Genomic DNA, 22,799 nt, shown 5'->3' with positions numbered 1-22,799 from the left:
CAGGTCCTGATGGTATTTCTCCACTTGTTCTCAAAACCTGTGCTCCAGAACTTACTCCTATTCTTTGCCGCCTTTTTTCACTTTCTTGTTCCAAAGGTGTTTTTCCTTCTGCTTGGAAATTTGCCCATATCAGCCAGTTCCTAAAAAGGGTGACAAATCCCTTCCATCCAATTATTGTCCCATTGCAATTACTTCTACTCTTTCTAAAGTAATGGAGAAATCAGTTAACCACAAACTCTTAAACTACCTAGAAACCTTCTGTCTGATCAACGATTGCCAGTATGGATTCCATCAGTGTCGATCCACTGGTGATTTTCTGGCTTATGTTACCCATTTATGGACTAATTCAATGGAAAGGTTCGGTGAAACACAAGTAGTTGCTCTTGACATCTCAAAGGCTTTCGATCATGTTTGGCATAAAGGTCTTCTAAACAAACTTCCATCTTATGGTTTGCCATCTGTTTTTACTAATTGGTTATCCAGTATTCTCTCTGATCGCTCACTGAGGGTGATGGTAGATGGCTCTCTGTCTTCTAACTTCAGTAATGCCGGTATCCCCCAAGGTTCAGTTCTTTCCCCCACTCTTTTCCTCTTGTATGTTTATGACCTTCTTCCATTGACTGGAAATCCTATCCATAGTTTTGCCGATGATAGCACATTTCATTCCACTTTCCATTTTGGGAAACCTTGCCCTGTTCAATCAGCTTCAACTTCTCGAAAATCTGCTACCAATTCCTTAAATGCCGATCTTCAGGTAATTCTCCAGTGGGGCAAAGACAACTTAGGTTGATTTCAACCCTTCTAAAACTCAGTCTTCTCTTATATCTCGCAAAAAGGATTCTTCTGCTCCTATGCTTATCTTTAGTGACACTCCGATTTCTAGGCAAAATGATATATCTCTTTTGGCGATTACCCTGACTTGTAATCTCTCTTGGCACAAGCACATTACAAATATTGCTTCCTCTGCATCTAAAAAACTTGGTTTTCTCTTTCGCTCTCGGCATTACTTTTCTTCCAAACAGCTGCTAACTCTGTATAAATCGCAAATCCGCCCTGCTATGGAATATTGTTCCCACATCTGTGGTGGTGCCCCCAAAACCTCTCTCAGGCTTCTTGATTCCATTCAGTTTGGTTTTTGGTTTTTTTTTTTAGGAGCATTAGCAACTAAGGCCATATTGCTCCGTGAACATGCGGTGGTCATTCCTGACCTTTCCGCATCCTCCGTATTTGGTGGTGACGGGCTCGAACCCCGGTCTAATCAAGAAGCGTGTGCTACTCACTGCTGCTCCTTCCCACCTGGCTACGGAGGCGCCATTCCATTCAGAAGAGGGCAGTTAGGTTAATTAATGATTCAACTCTAACAGAGTCTTTCCACTCACTTTCTCATAGACGTACTGTTTCTGCTGCATGCCTCTTCTACAGATACTTCCATGGGCACTGTTCTTCCAAATTGGCTTCTATAATTCCCGCTCTCTCTTTCAAAACAGTCCAAACACGTGCCGCCACCAGCCAACATCCATTTACTGTCTAACTTCAAACCCACAGAACCCACTTTTCATCTTCCTCATTTATTCATTCAACTGCCGTTTTCTTGAACAACCTTCCTTCATACGTATTTCCTGAAAATTACAATCTACAGAAGTTCAAGTCCAATGTCAACAAATATCTTCTTTCGTCTTCTCAACCTCCAATCCAAGCACGGTACTAAGTACTATAGGTTCTAACACCTCTCGTGTTTGCGGTTCACATAAAAAAAAAATTAAAAATATATGAATTAATTAATATATGATTAATTAATACTAATTATTATTATTATGTGCAACTGCATTGTACTATAAATTGTAACACACTGCATTTCTCTGCATTTATTCATTTCATTCTTTGAATAAATTCATTCTTCAGGTCAATTTATATAACGAAAAGCATGACATAATCTACATTAAATGAAATAGTTACAGAGTTGCAACATTTTGTTGAACAGTTTGCACTGCTTAAATTGCAAGATTCTGAAACCTGCATAATAAACCTACAATAATTTCTGCCTATTTAAAACCAAATTGTTATCAACTGATACAGAGCTTTAAATACTACTCAGAAAGTGAGAAAAACCCTAATTCCAATGAATATTCTGCCCTATGAATATTTTAAATATACTAATCTTCTATGATCTGAATCTAATTCCATACAAAGAATGAAAAAATAATACAGCATAATGAATGGAAACTGGTTTTTACATACAAGGTGGACCATCTGATGGGATTTTTCCTCTTGCTCAGATTATGCACCTGAGGCGGGCATAAGTTCAAACTGAGAAAAGGCAGTTGCAGAACAGATGTGCAGAAATTTGCCTTTAGCCAGCAGGTAGAGTTTTTTTTTACTGATGCCGTATAAGCATGCTTTCTTGCATCATATGACTCTGCTAATGCTAACATATCAGTTTACCAAGAAATAATTTGTGCAGTTTAAATCTGAAGTCAATTTAATGGCTATACTTTATTAATATTAACATTATAGTTGTATTTACATAATGTTATTTCTGGCAATTAAAGGACTTTTAAAACTGTTTTCAGTAATTAGTCTTGTTAAATTAAATCTTTTCTTGGTAAACTGACATATGGTCCACTCTTTACACCTGACACAAGAGCAAAATACTCCACTGAAACTAAGTACTTTAGCACTGATTTACAAACTTATGATGAAAGTGGTGCAATGAAATACAGTAAATATAGTAAAACCATATATGAGAGTTGTTCAATACAGAATGATCATAAATTTTTCATGAACAACCGTACTGCTTGCTATTTCTAGTTTTGCCTACGGAATTTAAGACCAAACAAAGCTGCATGAGTCAATTGCAAGTGTGCAATTGACTCATGCGCATGGCTTGGTGGTTGATCAAGTTTATGCCTGTTCAGTTTCACCTACGTAACAATGGATGTAACATGTGAAGAACAGTATGCTGCTCTCAAATTTTGTTTTCATCTCAAGAAAACATCAGCTGAAGCATATGAAATGTTAAAAGAAAATTATGGTGAATCTACATTTCTATATAGCACAGCTTACTGTTTAGAATGTTTAAAGATGGATGTGATTTTCAATCACAAAAATCAGCAGTCCTGGATCTCCAGCCACTGCTATCACCACGGAAACCATAAACACTGCTTCTGTAATTCGTAAAAGAAGATCGTTGTATAACAGTAAGGCAATACTGCATAACCAATTACAACTCATTACTCATACCACTATTGTAGTGGTGTTTTGGCACGAATAGTACGTAACCAGCTGTGCAGAAAAAAACATGTTTTTTAATTGTAATTAATAAGTAGTTTGAAGGTTTTAATCACTTGTTGGGCATATTTTTTTGTATTTAGCTAAGGATATAACTAATTTAACACTGTGATTGTTACAGTATATTATTATTATCATCATTAGCCATACTGTGCAAGGAAGCCTGAGGCTTTCGCTGCATCAGACAAAAAAAAAAATTTCTGAATTACCCTGTGTGTGAGAGAGAGAAGGGGGGGAGGGGGGGATCACCAAAAAAGAAAAAGAAGAATGATAATATCCAGCTGAGGCCCCTGGGTGTGCATAGTATAACTTGATAGCGCATATCCTGAAATTGATAGAGTAAAGGTATAACATAAAATTAGATAGCGTAATATATACACTGCATTAGATTACTGTAGTATTCTCGATTAATCAATTAAATTAATTACCTTATTCATTTTCATTCTTAATTAAATTGTATTTAAACAGAAATCATGACCCAGAGTAGATACAGCAGAAAAGCAATGGGCAAAAAGTAGTGGGAGTGCTGTGGCTTGGGAAAGAACAGAAGGGTACGATCATCATTCTTCTCTTTCTTGGTGATTCCCTTCTATTTCTGACTCACTCTCTCTCTCTCAGGGGTAACTCAGAATTTTTTTTTTTTTTTTTGTTTGGCTGGTGCAGCAAAAGCCTCAGGCTTCCTTGCACCATATGGCTAATAATAATAATAATATCAGAGACATGGTGTCACACAGAGATAAGGAATGCAGAATTGGAATTTGGGGAGTACAATGTGTACAGGCAATGTTGTTAGTTAAGAAACACATAAAATCTAAGGAAGTGCCTCCAGTTTACATGGGGGGGGATAGTGCAATGTTGAGTCAGTTTGGTGTGACATAAACACTGGGAAAGCAAAATTGAGGGCAGGAGTGTGTTATAGGCCAAATTACTCTGATGAGCACAACGCACAACTGTACAGACAAATAGAGTGGTCCATTAAACCAGACAATCTGATTTATCAGATTGTCTTATAATGGGGGATTTTAACTTCCCAGATATAGACTGGAACGTGTGGATTTGTCACTTGCACACAAGCAAGACTTTTGGGGATTTATTGGATGATTGTTTTAAACAGCAGCAGCAGCAGATTCAAGAGGCAACCAGGGGGGAGTAATACTCTTGCTCTCATTATCAGAAGTGATTATTCATGCATTAAGAATCTGCAGATAAAGGAACCATGGTGGCAGAGAGAAGACAGAATGATAATCAATGGACAGTGTTCTTCATGGACTAATGTCATTATTGGAGTCCCCCAGGGTTCGGTGTTTGGTTCATTATTGTGTTCTGTAATTATCAATTATATTGATGAAGGTACATCAGGCTTAACGTCCAAGTTTGCAGATGATATGAAGGGTGGCAGGGTTGTTAATGACAGTAATGATAGTATGCTACTGCAACAGGATCTAGAAAAGTTGAGCAGATGGGCTGAGAAGTGGCAACTGAAGTTTAACACTGACAAATGAAAAGTACTGCATATAGGTAGCAGTAACCCCAGAGTAACATACCAACTGTGTGGTACTACACTCAGGGAACAGGGAAGTGGAAAATGAAAAAGGCCTGGGGTAATTGTGTAGTCGGATAAGAAGTTTTCTGGGCAGTGCAGACAGACTGCAAGAGTAGATCATGGGGTGTTGTCAATGATAAACAGGAATTTTGCAAGCAGGGATAAGAAGGTGATTATCCCCTTGTACAAGGCAATGGTCAGGCAACATCTTGAGTACTGCATACAGATCTGGAGACCTCATTTTAGGAATGATGTAGAGTTACTTGAGCGTGTACAGAGAAGAGCAACAAGATTGGCGAGGAGAATGAAGGGGTCCTCTTACCAAGAAAGGCTTAAGTTCTGCAAATTGCAGTGTCTGGAGGTAAGGCACCTGCAAGGTGATCTGATTGAGGTGTACTAGTCCTTGAATGGTTTGAGCAAGTTGAATGCTGATAGGATTCTTCCTCTTGCTCAGATTATGCACCTGAAGGGGCATATATTCGAACTGAGGAAAGACAGTTGTAAAATAGATGTGCAAAAATTTGCATTTAGCCAGAGTGCGGTTTATTGCTGGAACAAGCTTCTATCTGCCATTGTGAAAGTTGACAGCTTAAATAAATTCAAGGCAGAACTAGTCAAACTTCTGGAGTGAATGGTAGGTGAAATGGGAAGGGTTTTTTATTTTTGTTTGAGGCTGTATAAGTTGCTTTCTTGCATCATATGCCTCTAATATTGCTAATACTAATATTGCTAATAGTATAACAGTAAGGCAATACTTTCTACTAAGAATATCAGTAGGAAGCATATATGGTATTCTCCATGACCATTTGCATATGATGTGTTTATGCACACTGAGTGCAAGACTACTCGCACCTTGGCAACAGCGAGTATGTGTGGAGGTTTTTCAGGAACTGCAATGGATGGTAACTGAAGATGGTGAGGTTCTATACAAGGTGATAATGGCAGATGAGGCATGACTTCATCATTTTGACCCAAAGAGTAAGCAACAAAACTGTGTTTGGAAGTTATATCATGGCCAACACCAAAAAAAAACAAACAAAAAAAAAAAAAAAAAAAACGGCGCCTCCGTAGCCAGGTGGGCAGGAGCAGCAGTGCGTAGCACACGCTTCTTGATCAGACCGGGGTTCGAGCCCGTGACTACCAAATACGAAGGATGCGGAAAGGTCAGGGAATGACCACCGCATATCCCCGGAGCAATATGGCCTTAGTTGCTAATGCTCCTAAAAACCAAATAACAAACAATAACAAACACCAAAAAATGCAATAGTTGTGTCTTCTGCAGGAAAGGTTATGGTCATTGCTTTTTTGACATTCAAGGAATGGTTTAACATGCAAGTATGACATGTTGTGCCATGTCATATGACTGTTACAGGACTTTACTGCAGAAATGTACTGTACAGTTTGTGAGATTGCAATAGTCACCAACGAACACAACTGCAAGCGGGTGGGTGGGTGGATGCTACATCACAACACTGCTAGACCTCATATTGCTCATACTATCATCAAGTACTTGGTCAGCATTAATGTCAAATGCTTTCCTCATCTGCCCTACAGCCCTCACCTTACACCCCACAATTTTTTTATTTCCAAAGTTAAAGATGGAGCTGCAAGAAAAATGTTTCCAGTTGTTAAAAAAAGTTGTAAAGATATCAGAGGCAATTCTCAAATGATGTCAAAAATGCTTCCACCATGTTTTTGAAGAATTGCAGAAACATTTGAATAAGTGCATTTCATCAAATGAGGACTACTTTGAAAAGGACCATCAAAACATGGTTGATTAATTGCGAAAAAACAAAACAAAAAAACTATGATCATTCTTTATTGAACAGCCCACGTACAAATGACCGATATAAGTTCTTAACATTATATAGAAACTGCAATTAACATAAGAGGTACTTCAGATGTACCCTCTTATGTTAATTGCAGTACACACTAAACTACAACACACACACAAAATGCCACACTAAATTAAATAGATATAAAATTTTTAATACATTGTTATGCACAGAATGATTCCGTCAATAATTCTGTTGATGAGATTATATTAAATTGCAATTCTTGAAATCAATGCATTAAAATTTTTAAATTATGTATCAAACATTGTGTATTTTGCTGATTCTTAAGTTGTTGAATACGAAGCTTTTAAATATAATTTAAAACAAGCTGATTATCGTAAATAAAATTTTAATCCTGCCATGCTGCGCAAAAAAATATAATATGCCCATCAAAGAAAATTTATCACAAGAACTCAAGTCTTTATGGGCTGTTAAATCTATTCCACAGTTATCAAGAAATTCCATTATGCTTGCACCATTCACTGAAATAAGCAGATTCAGTTTGCATCTTTAAATTGAACATGGCCATCAGTTACTGACCAAAATTAGAAATTGATATCAGAGATCGACTATTTCATCAATAACTACAATTTCATTCTTTTGAATGAAATTGTAGCCTACTATTATCAGCAGTTAATACATAATTTGGAAAGTTCGTCTGTTTGCCATTTTTGCAGATACTTTCCTGGAGAAGCCTTGAAAGTTATCGCAACCGTACTTTTTACAGCTTCTTTCACCTGGGAAAAAAAATCAAGGGTTGTTTTGGCAAAATTTTTACCCCTGAGATAATACAGATTACCTGTGCACAAGTGGTTCAAGGAACACAGTGAAGATATCATTCATCTTGATTGGCTATATTCACCTGTTACCTTAATCCAATTGAACACGTGGCATGTTTCAGAGTGGGAAGTGAGGCATATAGACATGCAACTCTTATCTATTCTGACACTATGGAAAGCCTTGCAGGCAGCAGATCCTTACAGACATCTGCAAACATCTAGTGGAGTCAATGCTTAGGTGAACAGCAGCAGCTTTTATTTGTGTGAATGGGGCCCCCATTCACACAATTCAGTGATTATTGTGTGTGTGTGTGTGTGTGTGTGTGTGTGTGTGTGTGTGTGTGTGTGTGTGTGTGTGTGTGTGTGTTGTACATATTTATCTGTGTATGCTGCATGTAATTGCTGGTAGTTTATTATTGGTAGAGTTGTTGTTTTCCCCCAAGGTTTTAAAATATAGATGACACACGGGTTCAACTATCAAGATCTTGGCTTAGCTTAACAGTATTTCTTTTAAATGGATGTTGGTGGGTCAGTTCATCCATTGATGGGCCAGTTCATCCGTTGATGGGCCTGGTATATGTTTTTTGGGTTTGATAAAAACAGAAAACCTGGATGATAGAGGATAGCTTATCTTGACAGCTTTACCTGAAATTTTGTTAATGGAGATCTGAATGTAGAACCTAATTTGATACAATAGAGACAAAGTGAGTTGCTAAAAAAAAAAAATTGTTATTAATTAAAGTATAGAACTGTTAATACCTAAGTGATATGAAGGAAGGTGATGTTCTTGAATTTAGTTAAACTAAACATTATTACATACCTAGTACTGTTTAGATAATATTATCAAACTGAATTATGATCACTGCTATCAATTATCTATATTTGTATATATGTTAATAAACAAATTGTATATAATGCATATGAGTTGTGTCAGTCATTTTGAACACAGAGCCTAGAGTCTGTGAGGAATACAATATTACTGAAACCCCCTGAAATCTAGAATCTTTTGGGAGTTATCAAGTCAGGTGATATGTGGGAGGGGACAAAAAGGGGGGCATAGTAGAGTTTAGTGAAGAATTAATTAAACAAGACAGAGAATATGGGAGGAAAGGAATAAAATAAAGAAAGCAAGAAAAATAAATATAAACATCCGCCCCCCACATAACCATGGGGGAGGGAGGTCTTAACAATAAGGACAGGTGATTTAGCTCCTGGAATCTGCAATCTCATAGAGCAATAATTGCTTTATGGGGCTTGTGTACAATAGCATTGCCATAAAGACGCAAAACACATCGTGTCACTTTCTCTTTCTCTCTGTTCCTTTATGGCCTTCTTAATTTTGAAAACAAAACAGCATAGACATTTCCAGTAACTGTGTTTTTATGTGGCATGTAGTCTATGAGAAGAATTCCTTTCATATCCAAAAAAATTGCCACAACTATTCTGGCAGATGATTGAGTCCTGAATTTTGCATTTGGTGTTTCCATTACATGGACTACTGTTTTATTGCCAGATTGTAATGATGAATCTCTGTTTCACTACCTGTTACAATCTTTGAAAGAAACCCTTGTGAATTTGCATCCTACATGTGTAAATTTAACTCACAAATTAAGGAAAATTTACACATTAGCATTAGCATTAGTAGAGGCATATGATGCAAGAAAGCAAGCTTATTCAGCATCAGCCAAAAAAAAAAAAAAAAAAAAACACACACACCACTCCCATTTCACCCCTCCGTTTGCTCGAAATACCTGTCCAGTTGAGCCTTAAATTTGTTTAGGCTATCAACTTCAACAACAAGTGATGGAAGTCGGTTCCACCAACCAACCACCTGCTGGCCAAAGGCAAATTTCCACACATCTATCCGTAGTGCTTTTGATGCACTACGGATCTACATGTGCTTCAAAAGCACATGTAGCACACACCTCTTCAAAAGCACACGTAGTGCTTTTGAAGAGGTGTGAGCATTCTTGGAAACCAGGAGGAACTGACCTATGACATAACCAAATGTTTATGGAGGCTGGTCAGTATTGACCCCTCAGAAACACTACATTCTTCAACAATCATAAACACTTCTATACATCTATTCAGAATAACAGGTCTTCAATTTTTGGCACATTTCTGAAGTTGTCACTTCTGTTGGTCATCCTAATCAGGAGTTATCCTCTATGGATTCTCAACTCCATTTAAACTGTTTTAGACCAAACTTTTATTTGTATTCAGAAAAGGCAGCATCACAATATACAGCTTTCATGCACACATGAATGAATAACTTTATTCCATTTCCCTTCTTTTGTTGAAAATTTGATGAAGGCCCGATGCGCCAATTTCATATTTGTGAGAGTATGATAAAACTACAATTATTTATACATATCAAGCATGTTTATTAAGGAAGATGACTCATTGAATGTTCCCTCATATAAAATAGAATTATGCCTATTTTTTATAAAACAAACTTAATGAATAAGACAAAAGCCCTTGCAAAGATTTTTCAATGAGATTTATTTATTTTATATTTCAGAGGAAATAAAAAATAACTACTGCCATTACAATTACAATAGTTAAATGTTATATAGAAAAGTATTACACTGATCCAAAAAATAAATTTCAATGAAAAATATTCAACACTATTTTAATTTTAACAGGAGGGGAGAGCCTTCCACTCAATGACAATACCTGTGTTGCAGATTGCTGATAGGTTAACTTATAAGTGTAGGTATTCCAAAAGTTGATAGGTTGATGCTTATAAATTGTTTAGACTCTAAACTAGTAACAGTGTACTTAAATACTACATGTATATCCACCTAAAAACAAAAACCTACCTTGATACTTGCCATTTTTCAAACACAAATTTAGTTATCTCTTTACGAAGATACAATGGACTGTTAAAAGGCTCACAAAATACAAATGATACATTAGGTTTCCGAATCTCTTCTAGCATTTGGAAGCGCTCTAGCAGATGATGCATATACTGTTCCAAAATTGAAAAATCTTTATCAGCTTGAAAACAGTCTAGAGGGCTTGATACTTCACAATCAGGATATAGTTCACTGAAAAACAATTGACGATCTTCCCAAAGACAAGAATTTGCTCTATGCTGATCTTTTGTTTCATCAGTATTGTTCAATTTATTACTTGCTAGAAATGCAGAATCCTGAACCTTATTTGAGCATGAAGCAGCTGTTGTATCATCATGCAAATACAATTGAGAATGTGGAGAACAAGTGGTATAAATTGATTTGGATTGTGATTTCAGGCTATATGCAGGCAAACATTCACTATGACTTGTTGAATGGTCCAGCTGTTCAGTATGCAGACAGTGCCATCTACATACTAAAGATGTTTTGTCCTGTGCACAAACAAGACACAGCTGCCGACGTCTGTGTTTACAGTTTGCACATGTTTTACAAGAATAAGTTTGCCACTGTCTTGGTCTAGGAGAAACTAGTACAGAAGGGTGTCGCTGTAAAGCAAAAGTAGTGGTAAGCAGCCAAGTTGTTTTGCTACCAATATCCAGAGCAACTTTTCTTTCCCAGGTATCTAAACAAACACCAGTACAAGTTTTATAATGACAATGAATGCACTTAGGCAAGTTGATAAATCCATGTCCTGAATGATGGCAAATCAGCCAAAGTCTTTTGCATCTTGTCTTGAAGCTGTCATCTCTAATACCACTGGAATTTTTAACATCATCAACTACACAAGGTAAAGAGGGAAAAATAAGTCCAGATTTTTTAACCAGTTCTTTCCATTTCTGAAACCTATAAAATCAAAAATGCAAACATTTTATTAAGAAGGTTATGGATGAACCTTATTTGATATACCTTATTTGTATATTTAACCTTATTAAAGATACAATGACCTACCAAAAGTCTTCGGACACCTCACTGATTGCAGAAAATTATGTGACAGAAAATATACAAATATTTTGGCATATAGAGGTAATCAGCAGTTAGTTGAGAATTCGTTTAAAAAATGTATGCCAAAGAGAGCATATTGTTTTGAGCTGGAAAGCAGGAATAAATATTCTCAAATCAACAATTGACAAAATACTGAAGAAATAGAAATCCAGAAGTGTTACCAAAGACAAAAATTATCTACTTGGTCATTTCTTGCAAACATGTAAATACTCATTGAAGAAGCTAATGCACCTTGAGATGGCTGGTTATCTCATCTTGCCATCAGACCCTAGAGATTTTGAATTTGGAGCCACAAGTGACCACAGCAAACTTATACTACCACAACACACAGAGCTGTATGCATTAATTTTCATGGAAGGATGCAGAGTACAACCTTTAGACACTCAGCATGAAGAAACACATACCATGCCTGGACTGTAAATCAGTGAAAATTGGCCTGGGTATGATGTCATAAGACACATTCCTCCAGTCTTATGGGCATGTTTGGGTATGGAAGCTGCGTGGAGAATGCTTACTATTGGAGTGTGTGATCAAGCTGTAAAGTGTGGAGGAGGTGGCATTAGCCTTGCCCAGCGAGTAAACCTAATGGTAGCTTCTTGAGCTACAATAGTGATTATATCGATTATATCCAAGAAAACAGCTTGGACCTTATTTGGACTCTATGGTCTGGGTAATATATTCATGATCAGAAACTGTCTGCTTTTTACTAACTTTCATCTGAGTGCTTCTGTATATACACAGTGGGGTTGCCAAAGGTTGGCAAGGACCATGTAATATAATACAATAAAAAAGTGCATGGAATCACAAATGCCACATTATGCACAACTCTATGTGTAAATTTTATTAGGGTGGTCCTTACACCTGACAACACCACAACACAAAAGAATTGATGATGAATGTATAGTTTGAAGAGAATAAAATAAAAAAAAATCATAGTGACCAGCACAGAATTCTGACCTCAACCTCACTGAACATCTTTGGAAGATGATCTGGAATACATAATTAGGGCAAGATCAAGATGGCCTTTCCCTGACTTATGATGCACTGAAGGTGGTCATTATATACAAAGGTAAGCCAACATCACATTCATTTCTTTGAATAAAAGATGTTTTGTTGTCATTCAGTGTCTTTTAACTTTTGGTAGGATAATATATAATGAAAACAATACAAAAAAAATCTTTTTTTACTCACTAAGGATTTCACTGATAAATGAATAAAATTTTGGATTATATCAATTTTCCATAAACATATACAGAGGTTTGCAAATTGTTACAATTAAAATGCTTATAAATTTTCACAGATCAGACCAATTTTTTTTTTTCCAATTTTTCCTATTGAAGACAGTTATTTTTCATGGATAATTGAGATTTATCTAGAAATTAAGAAGCACACAGACATTATGATGCAAAACAATGAAAATTCAAGAGAAAACTGCAGTGTAGAGATGAGCTCAGTCACAGGACAATTGTTTAACTTGTACAGAACTTTTATACCGAAGGAACTGTAGCAGTGAAAGCCAGAAATGCAATCCTACTTCTGTAAGTTTTCTTGAAAACTACAGGAATAGGATTGCTTTTTTTTTTTTTTTTTTTTTTTTTTGAAGGCTATTAGGCATAAATTAAACTTTAATTTCATTCAAAGAGGATTCTCAAGGCTCTTGATAAAGAGCCTGAAGAATCTCTGATAAAGATGCTTGGGGTAGATGGAGAAACTATAAGATTTTTTGGGTGTTATTTAAAATGGCACAAGATTTCAACTATTAAATTAATCCTTAATTTTAATGGCAGAAGGTATAAATGATTGGATATTCTGAAAACACTAAGGAAGTTCAGCAACTTTTACACTGATTATTTTCTTATTCTGTAGTGTAGCAGAGGAACAGCATCGTTGGGGTTTTATTTCTTTAAAAAAAGTTTATCAGTATATTTTCCAACCAGGGTTTAAGGAGATATAAAATACATCTCCAAATAAAACAATGAAATACCATAATATGATTTCTATTTCAAATAATTACATTAGAATTACACAAACAATGTCAAGTATTAAAATTACACTGTTCTTGTTTGCATCATACCATTATAGTACTTTTCTTTGGATATTGGTAACGAAGTGATGACTCTGAAGACACCATAAGTTGATGTAGGATGCAAGATTGAATAGCCATACAATTTTGATAAATAGAAAAGGAGTGGTAGTGCAGGACAAGAACACTTATTGAGCAGCTGCAAATAAATTCACTTGATTGAATCCTCACTCACATTCATCAGTCGAGATTGGAATGTAATCCAAAGTGTTTTTGCTCAAGGATTTCAACTATTAAATTAATGAAAATTCAAGAGAAAACTTAGGCAAAGAGATTTCTTTGTAATGGAGAACATGTGCAGTACTCCACTTGCTCATGATTGCCATGACATGCAAATACCACCTGAACTATCTACTACTTAATATCCTAAACCAGGGGTGGGCAATCTTTATAAATGGCAGGTCAAATAAAATGTCTGTGAGGTACATAGGGACCAAATTTTTTTTTTTTTTTTTTAGTTTTCCATGATTTTTAGGATTATTAAAATGGTGTGTAATGAACAAATTGTCATAAACATTTTTATGTTACTTATTGTAATATTTATACAAACACTTATATATGATTAATTTTATTAATAAGAAAAACAAAATACAAATTCCAGATAAAATTATAAAAATACAATTATAGTAACAAAATATAAATACAATTCCAGTAACAAAAATTGCAATATTTTATTTTTATAATATTTAATGAGAGATTTGATACTGTTTATTTTTATCAGTGAATTGATATCTGGATCGATATTTGTCGTAGCAATGCACAGAGTATCAAATAAATTTACGTCTGAAATTCCATTGATTCAAAAATATATATTTTTTGAAAACAACTATGGGAGGTTGCCCACTCCGGTAATAAACTATCTACTATTTAAGATATTAAATAGTGCAAAATTTAAGATATTTACAAACACCTGTTGTGTTAGCTGGTGCACTGGCAGCTTATATGAGGTAAAAAAAAAAAAAAAACCTCGTTCTGAATAACTAATATGCTTTTGTTTTATGCAATTCTTCATAGAAACAAATGATGATCAATAATGCTTGCCCCCCCCCCAAATTTATCGTTTTATAACAAATCTTTAATGAGCGAAACATGCCCTGTTGTGGAGTTACAATACAGTTTTCCAGTTATTACAATATCTCTTAGCTGAAATGCTTGGTTATGTGTGTTTCCTTCTACATATTACAGCAGTAGTGGATCCAGAAAAAAATGACAGGAGAGGCACCATTTTGTGCCTTGTTTGTGCACAAACAAGGTACAAAATAATGTGCAGAACAAAACAAATATGACACTCACACATAATGCTTGAGCAGACACAGCTAAACTCTGAATTACTCTGAAGTAAACATTACACACGACCAAACTGCGTGACGCCTCGAACTAGAATGCCAATCACATCAGCATGTGTTGCCAACTGTAGTCAGTTGAAAACAGATGAGCCACAATGCAAAAATAGATAAAATCCTATGTTAACCATGAAAAAAAAAAAATTTTTTTTTTTTTGTAGCTAAAGGGAATTTAAACGATTGGTGTATATTCTCCAAAAAAACAATGGGGGGGGCATGTGCCCCTACCCTGAATCCACCACTGTATTGGAGGTACAGCCAGATTTAGGTGTAAGCTGTGGCTTGAACCATGCTACCTGAAGTGTTCCTCCCTGTTTCCTTTTGTGAAGATAAAATTATATAGTTGCATATTTTAGTGCCTCAATATGTCTAAATTGGGTTATGACCTGGGGGGGGGGGTTCAGTATACAAAAGAGATGAAACATCCATCTGAACCAAAAACTTAAGAAGATTTAGGTCTATGACAAAATTACAATCACAAAATTAACATGACATAAATCCATTTGCAACAAATAAATAATCAAATTTTAGAAATTTAATGAAATGAAAATAAAATTTTAGCATTAGCACCTTATACAAAAAGATAATCACCTCCAGAGGCGTAGCTAGGTTTTTGGCGCCCTTGGCAAATTCATGGCTATGTGCCTTTTTTCGATAATTGGTAAAATTATAATAAATAATAAGTACAGTCGGACCTCTGTTTAACGAACTTCTTTCTAGCAAATTTTTCTATTTAGCGATTTTTTTTTTTTTTTGAATTCACCATGGTAATTACATTTAAAATAGTTTCCACAGAATAAAGAAAATTTTCCATATAACGAATATAAGAGGCTTAACTGGGTAGCATTGTTCGCACTGCTGGCCTTCAAGCAATTTGGGTAATAGTGCAGTTGCTAAGCATGAATTAAGAGCTAAAGAGATTACCATCTGCAACTTAGTGGTATCCGTAAAGCCTATCCAACATCTTGGGAAGTCAAGCTGGTCAACTACTTTCTATGTATCCATAGCCAGATCAAGGTGTATTCAACATTTGGACAATAGGCTCTGGTTTGTTGGTTTTTTTTTTTTTTTTTTTAATTATAAATCACAATATTCACAATAATCTGTTTTTAAGCACAAAACACTATACACATTATTTATAACTTCCAACTTTTTCAGTATCATAGAACATACACAATGCGTGAATTTAAATTCAAATTATTATATTAAGGTCACCAGTAATTTCTTACATAAACCTGTATTGGTGTCTGTAAATTGCGTGTTTTCTCTGGTCGATTTGCCTGTTTTTCTGGACGAAAAAACCCCAGTTTCTGAGGAGGGGGGAAACCTTGCTCTCTATGCCTGAGACCCACTAACTCAGCCACAGAGCAAAAAAAGCCCATTAAAGTTCCTCACATCATCGACGGGATTCGAACCCAGACATTTTCCATCTGGTGTGGGGAGGATGGTGAAAATACCACTGTGCTACACACGCAGACACAATGCGTGAATTATGAACTGCTATGCATTTGAGCATGCACTGATGAAGCAGTCGCCTGAATGGTCCCTTCAAAGCTATGTTCTCAATGGCAAATGCTGCTATACTGTATTGATATTTGCCTTATGAGAATTGCTAGAAAGACACTTATGAGACACTAGACCACTAACGACACTTTCGCCACCGCCTATGGCTAGAGTCACTTAACATATTAAACAGTCCAAAGGCGATAAACCGCCACAAAGGCATGCGTCTACACCCCATCCTAGAGACAACCATTTTAATGCTGGATAAACACTGGAGTAAAACAGCACACGTCCGTGCAACAACAATAGAAAATGAATAACGTGCCTCACTCTCAGCTCATTGCACTTATCCGTTGTATTTAAATCAGTTGAAAAAAAAGTGACTCGTTAGTCTTGAAAGCTACTGCTACTTATTATTATATATTTTATTATATTATATTAAACTGGGTTATCATTGTATGTATATATTTCTTAACCATGGACCCCAGTACACCAGGCCCATTCGTTACAAGACACTGGAGTTTGCTTAGAGCCTTTTTCTGGTATTCTTAGACCTTGAAAAGGTGTATTATAGTGTGCAAAGAGGAAAAGTGTGGGAAAGTTTGGAGAAAATGGTAAAAGACAGGGAGGAGGTAATGATGATTAAAAATATGTATTTAAAGTGTGAAAATCGTGCGAGGACAAAAATTTGGGGATTCAGGTTGGTTTTCATTGTCCAAGGAACTTCGATAGGGTGATGTATTGTCACCACTACTGTTTATTATTGTGATGGACAACATCCATATAGTGGTGGATGATAAAAAAGGTGAAACATCTGTGTTTGCAGATGTTGTCCTCTGGGCAAAAAAAAGGAGGAAGAACTTCAAGAGAAACTAACACATTGGGGAGGGTGAATACAGAAAAATTATGGAAAAACTTTACAGCCACCATTAAAAAGTCACCAATACATATAAAGAAAATATAGCAAAAGGATGGTGAGGAACTAAGTATCTGGCTATTTTCATAAAAAATGTTCCTTGCACTGTAATAGTACCACAGAAACACATCGGAAAAAGACTAAGAGTCAGGAACCACTGAATCAGAGAGCAAAGAAAGGTGACATTTTATTTTTTATTTAAGCGACTCTGATCAACTATGGCAACTCTGCAAGGGTCTTGTGTGTTGATAACATACCAATAAAGGCCAAATCAGTGGAGTAGTGTAGGTGTGCTATGTTGTTCATGCTGAGTGATTGGCCACTTTGCATACATGGCAGACACTGCCACGAGCTGGTTACCATCCCTGGGGCATGGAACTGGGCCAGGGATCTACTGATCTAACACAGATATTTGTACCTATCTAGTTCAATCTTGTTATTTATTTGGTTTTTTTTAGGAGCATTAGCAACTAAGGCCATATTGCTCCGGGATATGCGATGGTCATTCCCTGACCTTTCCGCATCCTCCGTATTTGGTGGTGACGGGCTCGAACCCCGGTCTAATCAAGAAGCGTGTGCGACGCACTGCTGCTCCTTCCCACCTGGCTACGGAGGCACCTTAGTTCAATCTACCATATACATATATACACATTGTACCAATCTGGTTCACTCCCTGTGTACGAAGTGAATGTGTAAAGAAGAAAAGCAGAAGAAGAATAAGAAAAAGGTTTCTAAAGTCTCAGTTCTTTTGTTGACTAAACCCAGAGCATTAGAAAACCTCATTTCTGTTCCTAAGTCCAGAGCATTCTGAAACAAAGGGGAGGCCCTGCATACTCTGTATAGAATGTGACAAAGGACAATTCACAGCAAGACAACTGGCACAAGTCAGTTCGCACTCTTTGAGCCTTCCTGGTAAGAAAGTTTGCTCCTTGCACAGTGGGAACAGTGCAAGGAACATTCACTCACTTGCACCCTCATTTGTAACAAGAACACTTATGTGATGTCTGTTTAAACCACATTTTGTTTTAATCATAAAAAATTTATTTTTAGATTTTTTTACTGAATCGAAAACAGTATCTATTACTTATGATTTGCTAAACCAAATTAAAAAATATCGAATGAAAATAAATAATAGAAACCAATAATGATAATAAAGAAAGTTTTTCTCGTATTTTTTTTAAAATTTTAAGTCATTGGTTCCCCTGATTGAAACTCAGATGCTTGCATGGTCTGGCAGATGCAACATAAATGTCTGTATTTTTGTCAGCTATTTATATTCAGCCAGCAAAATCAAAGCATTATGACAAGTTTAGACACCTACTGCTGTCATATCACTGACACTATGTGTGAATAGGAGTTGCCCAGAAGAAAGGTAAATGCTTTTGTCCCACTGGCATTTGTTAAACACCAAACAAAAATTTAATATCTGGTAATTCTTAGTATATTGAAATGAAAACACAATACAACCAGTTAGATAATACTGGTTGGGAAAGGTACATGTTAGGATTTGATTTGATTTTCAGATTTAAAAAAAAAAAGTAGCATCTGTCAGACACCATGCTAGAAGAAGGTTCAGCATGCAATATGGGGGTTACTTATGTAGAAATGGTTTTCCCAAGGAAACACAGAACAATGACAGTGTCAGTCATGAATTGGATATAGAAATAACTATGCTATTGTTTATTTGGAATTCAACAAAATGCATGACTTGGTCTTGCACAAGGAAATGAAATATAAGCTGTAACATATTGCGATCATGAGCAAAATCCTTGGATAAATGACAGGATGGCTACACAAGAGGTAAAGAGCTGTAGTGGTTATTCTTCAAAATGGAGTAGGGTTAGAAGTGGTGGGGTCTTCAAGAACTGGTGCTTGAACTGCTTCAGTTTTTCTTAAATGATAAGGGAATACCAGACTACAATATTTAAAAATCTGAGGTCAGAAGAGTAGACAAGCAACAAGTAACGTCCTTCAGAACCACAGATTTCAGGAATGGTCCATTAAGTGGCAACTATATTTTAATGCTTAAGTTATAAGGTTTTACACATGAGAAATAACCCAAAAAACAACTTATACACTCAGAGGGGTTGAACTAAACTTCCATTGCTGACATGCATCACCTTTTAAAATTTCTGTTTTTGTTTAAATTCGTAAATGCAATCAAAACCTCCTGTGCACCTTTGCTCACCAATAATTTCTAACTGGTTATACAGTGTTTTCTCTTTTCATTTCAACATACTACAATACATTAATTTTTTTGTTTGGCTTTTAACAGATGCCAGATAAACAAAAACATCTACCATTCTTCTAAGCAACTCCCATTCCCACGTGGCATCTGTAAGATGGAAACAACAGGTGTCAAATCTTGCTGTAGGGCTTTGATTTTGCAGGCGAAAAGCGAACAGCTGACAAAAATACAGTTGTTCATGTTGCATCTGCCAGACGACACATGAGCATCTGGCTTTCAATATGGGGATCGGTGACCTTGAAAATACTAAAACAATACAATAAAACTTGATTATTATTATTATAGTGACTTAGGCCAAAAACATTGCTGTGGGTGCACCTTTTTACCTTCTCCTGTTTCTATACCTTAGTGGGCCAGATCCCTACCTGACGTTTGGGTCTTGGACAGCTGACAATGACACCCCTTCTCCCATTCTGAACACCCCTGACCATACATAAAGAAAGATATCAATCGTCTTGAAATGGTCCGAAAACAGACACTGCATTAGAAGAGATAGACAAAAGGATGCTAACACAAGACTTTATATATAGAAAAAACTCCGGAGGTCACGTCTGGTGAGTATGGGCTTGACAAACCCCGAGTCCTGAGCTGGATATCATCATTCTTCTCTTTCTTGGTGATTCCTTTCTATCTCTCTCTCTTTCTCTCTCAGGGTAACTCAGGAATTTTTTTTTTTTTTTTTGGCTGGTGCAGCATAAGCCTCAGGCTTCCTTGTACCATATGGCTAATAATAATAATAACTTGCAGACCACGCTAATTACTTTATAAGGATTCCAACTGAGATTTATTAAGCTCCGAGAGGGAACAGTAAAATAACTGAAGGAGAAAGTTTCATGGCACTAGATGCAAGGGGGATAAATTAAAACCAATGGGGAATGAGTTACAGACTGCATGGAAGTCTCACCCAGTCAACCTCCATGGGTTGCTGAGGTTGACAGGTTGGGGAAATTCAAAGGCCAGCTAGATTGATACTCACAGGAACAGTGAAACAAAATTCTTTTTTTTTTTTTTTTTTTTTTTGTGAATGGTACAGAAATTCTTTGCAACACATGACCAATACTAATGACTTAACAAAAAACAACAAAAATCAACATACATGGTTGATTGCCATTACCTCTCAGTAATGCTTTCGTCTTTCCCCCATTTTAATATCAGCTTTGAGATAGTTCATTGTGATATATTGGAACTTTGCCATCTGTCACAGATGCTCCTATGGGCTCTATCCAATGATTATGGCCTATTTTAATCACTAGGGTTCTTCATTTATTTGTTGTAGGCACATCGACTTAGGCCAAACTGCACTGTGTATAATATGTCTGTAAATTGCATGTTCTGTGGCAAATTTATTATTTGCTGGAGGAAAAACCTGAGTTTTTGAGAGAAAAGACCATGCTATCCTCACCTGAGCCCAATTAACTCAGCCATGTTGTGATAAAGGCCGATAAAAATTCCTTACATCATTGATGGGATCCAAACTCAGGTCTTTTCCACTCTGTGGGGAGGAGAGCAATAATATCAATTGCAAGGGCACCAATGAAGTCTACTCATACTACCGTACTCACAGAGCTGCTGGGAAAGAGTTTGCACACAGCAATCAGTGGAGTGCTATATAGTGTTAGGATGATTGGTTTTGTTTTGAACACAGCAGCATCTTAAGCCATAATACACTAAATCCAGCCCCCACTGCTTTGCTTACATGCCGTGGAATCCTGGCACAGCCATTTTATTATTAGTCCACCACCTGTATTAATATCAGAAAATAATAGGGGAGAAAATTATACCCACCATAAATATTCGGATGTAATCGTATCTTTGAGCTTTTTAGATACCTGCTGCAAATTACACAACTCTTCAATGCTACAAATTATAAGAATTTTATTAATTATTTCATTAGGAAGACTCAAAAAGCTGGTGCCTGATTCAAAACATTCCATGTAGAATCAGTTTCCGTTTAGTGATTCAAAAACTATAGATGTCAATTTTAAACTGTATAATATCTACTATAATGAATGAAGAGAGAACATTAATCAAAAACATGAGTAACTACATCAAACCAGTTGCCGACTCTCTATACCGACATTAGCTTCAAACATTTTGACACCCTGCCATCTACCGGCAGAGATTAAATTTTCAACCAAAGTGTATAAGTAAAGTCAATTTCCGCCCAAAACTTAATGTAATTTAAGTTTAATTTAAGGTCGGAAATTAAGGTCTCCAAAGGGGAAATTTTAACAGAGGAGAACACAATCAAAGGAATGTGGAAAGGATACTGTAAGTAGCTCTTCCGAGCACCATCTGCCACTCACTTTTCAAGAGTGTGATCATGAACCAATACCACTGAAGGAAGAAGTTGAAAACCCATCAGAGAACTATTATTATTATTAGCCATATGGTACAAGGAAGCCTGAGGCTTATGCTGCACCAGCCAAAAAAAAAAAAAAAAAATTCCCGAGTTACCCCCTGTGTGTGTGTGTGTGTGTGTGTGTGTGTGTGTGTGTGTGTGTGTGTGTGTGTGTGTGTGTGTGAGAGTGTGAGTGAGAGAGAGAGAGAGAGAGAGAGAGAGAGAGAGAGAGAGAGAGAGAGAGAGAGAGAGAAGTAGAAGGCATCATCAAGAAAGAGAAGAATGATGATATCCAGCTCAGGACTCTGGGTTTGCCAAGCCCATACTCACCAGATGTGAGCCCCCGGGGTAGATATGGTGTGGCAAGTCACCTGGAATTGATGAAATCCCAGCGGAATTGATGAAAGCTACAGGTGTGAAGGGCGCCGAGGTTTTTCATAAAATGATTGTAAAGATTTGAGAAACGGGACGGTGGCAGAAATCGTATTAGAAGAAATCAATTTTCATTCCCTTACCTAAAAAAGGAGATCTGAAAATTTTCTCAAATTACAGTACTATTAGCCTAATTTCTCACGCTAGCAAGATTCTTCTTAAAATAATATTAAACAGAATCTCAAGAAAACTTGAAGAAGAAATTCCATAAGAGCAAGCAGGTTTCAGAAGGGGAAAAGGAACCAGAGATCAGATCTTAAGTGTACGACTAATTATTGAAAAATGCAAAGAATTCAATGTTCCAATCGTTTTGTGTTTTATTGATTATGCAAAAGCATTTGATTGTGTTCAACATGGGAAAAACGGTGACTATTATGGATTTTCCAATCCACATAATTCAGCTGATTAAGCAACTGTCCCAAGAACAGGAAGAAACTGTGAGAACGAATATGGGAAACACGGACTTTTTCACAATAGGTAACGGTGTCCGGCAGGGCTATGTTTTGTCACCTCACCTTTTTAATCTTTATGCCGAAGATATTATGCGTGAAGCTTTGGAAGATTTAGA

General features: G+C 36.4%; 1 protein-coding gene across 1 annotated transcript in view; it reads right to left on the bottom strand.

Annotated features, from left to right (window-relative positions):
- LOC150081542 (uncharacterized) overlaps positions 1-21,392 on the bottom strand; it is a 69,057-nt gene extending 47,665 nt beyond the window's left edge. Inside the window, exons 1-2 of the mRNA XM_090380241.1 lie at positions 21,244-21,392; positions 10,268-11,206 (exon numbers count right to left, since the gene is read on the bottom strand). Of these exons, the coding sequence (XP_090236367.1) occupies positions 10,268-11,206; positions 21,244-21,392 (1,088 nt within the window). The remainder of the gene's footprint in view (positions 1-10,267; positions 11,207-21,243) is intronic.
- Between the last annotated feature and the right edge of the window lie 1,407 nt (positions 21,393-22,799).

The sequence above is a fragment of the Mastigoproctus giganteus genome, chromosome 8 (genome assembly GCF_048544385.1).
Source record: "Mastigoproctus giganteus isolate SK-2022 chromosome 8, ASM4854438v1, whole genome shotgun sequence".
NCBI lineage: Eukaryota > Metazoa > Arthropoda > Arachnida > Uropygi > Thelyphonidae > Mastigoproctus > Mastigoproctus giganteus.
Note: the sequence above shows the minus strand (reverse complement) of the source record. Positions and strands in the feature narration are given on the sequence as shown.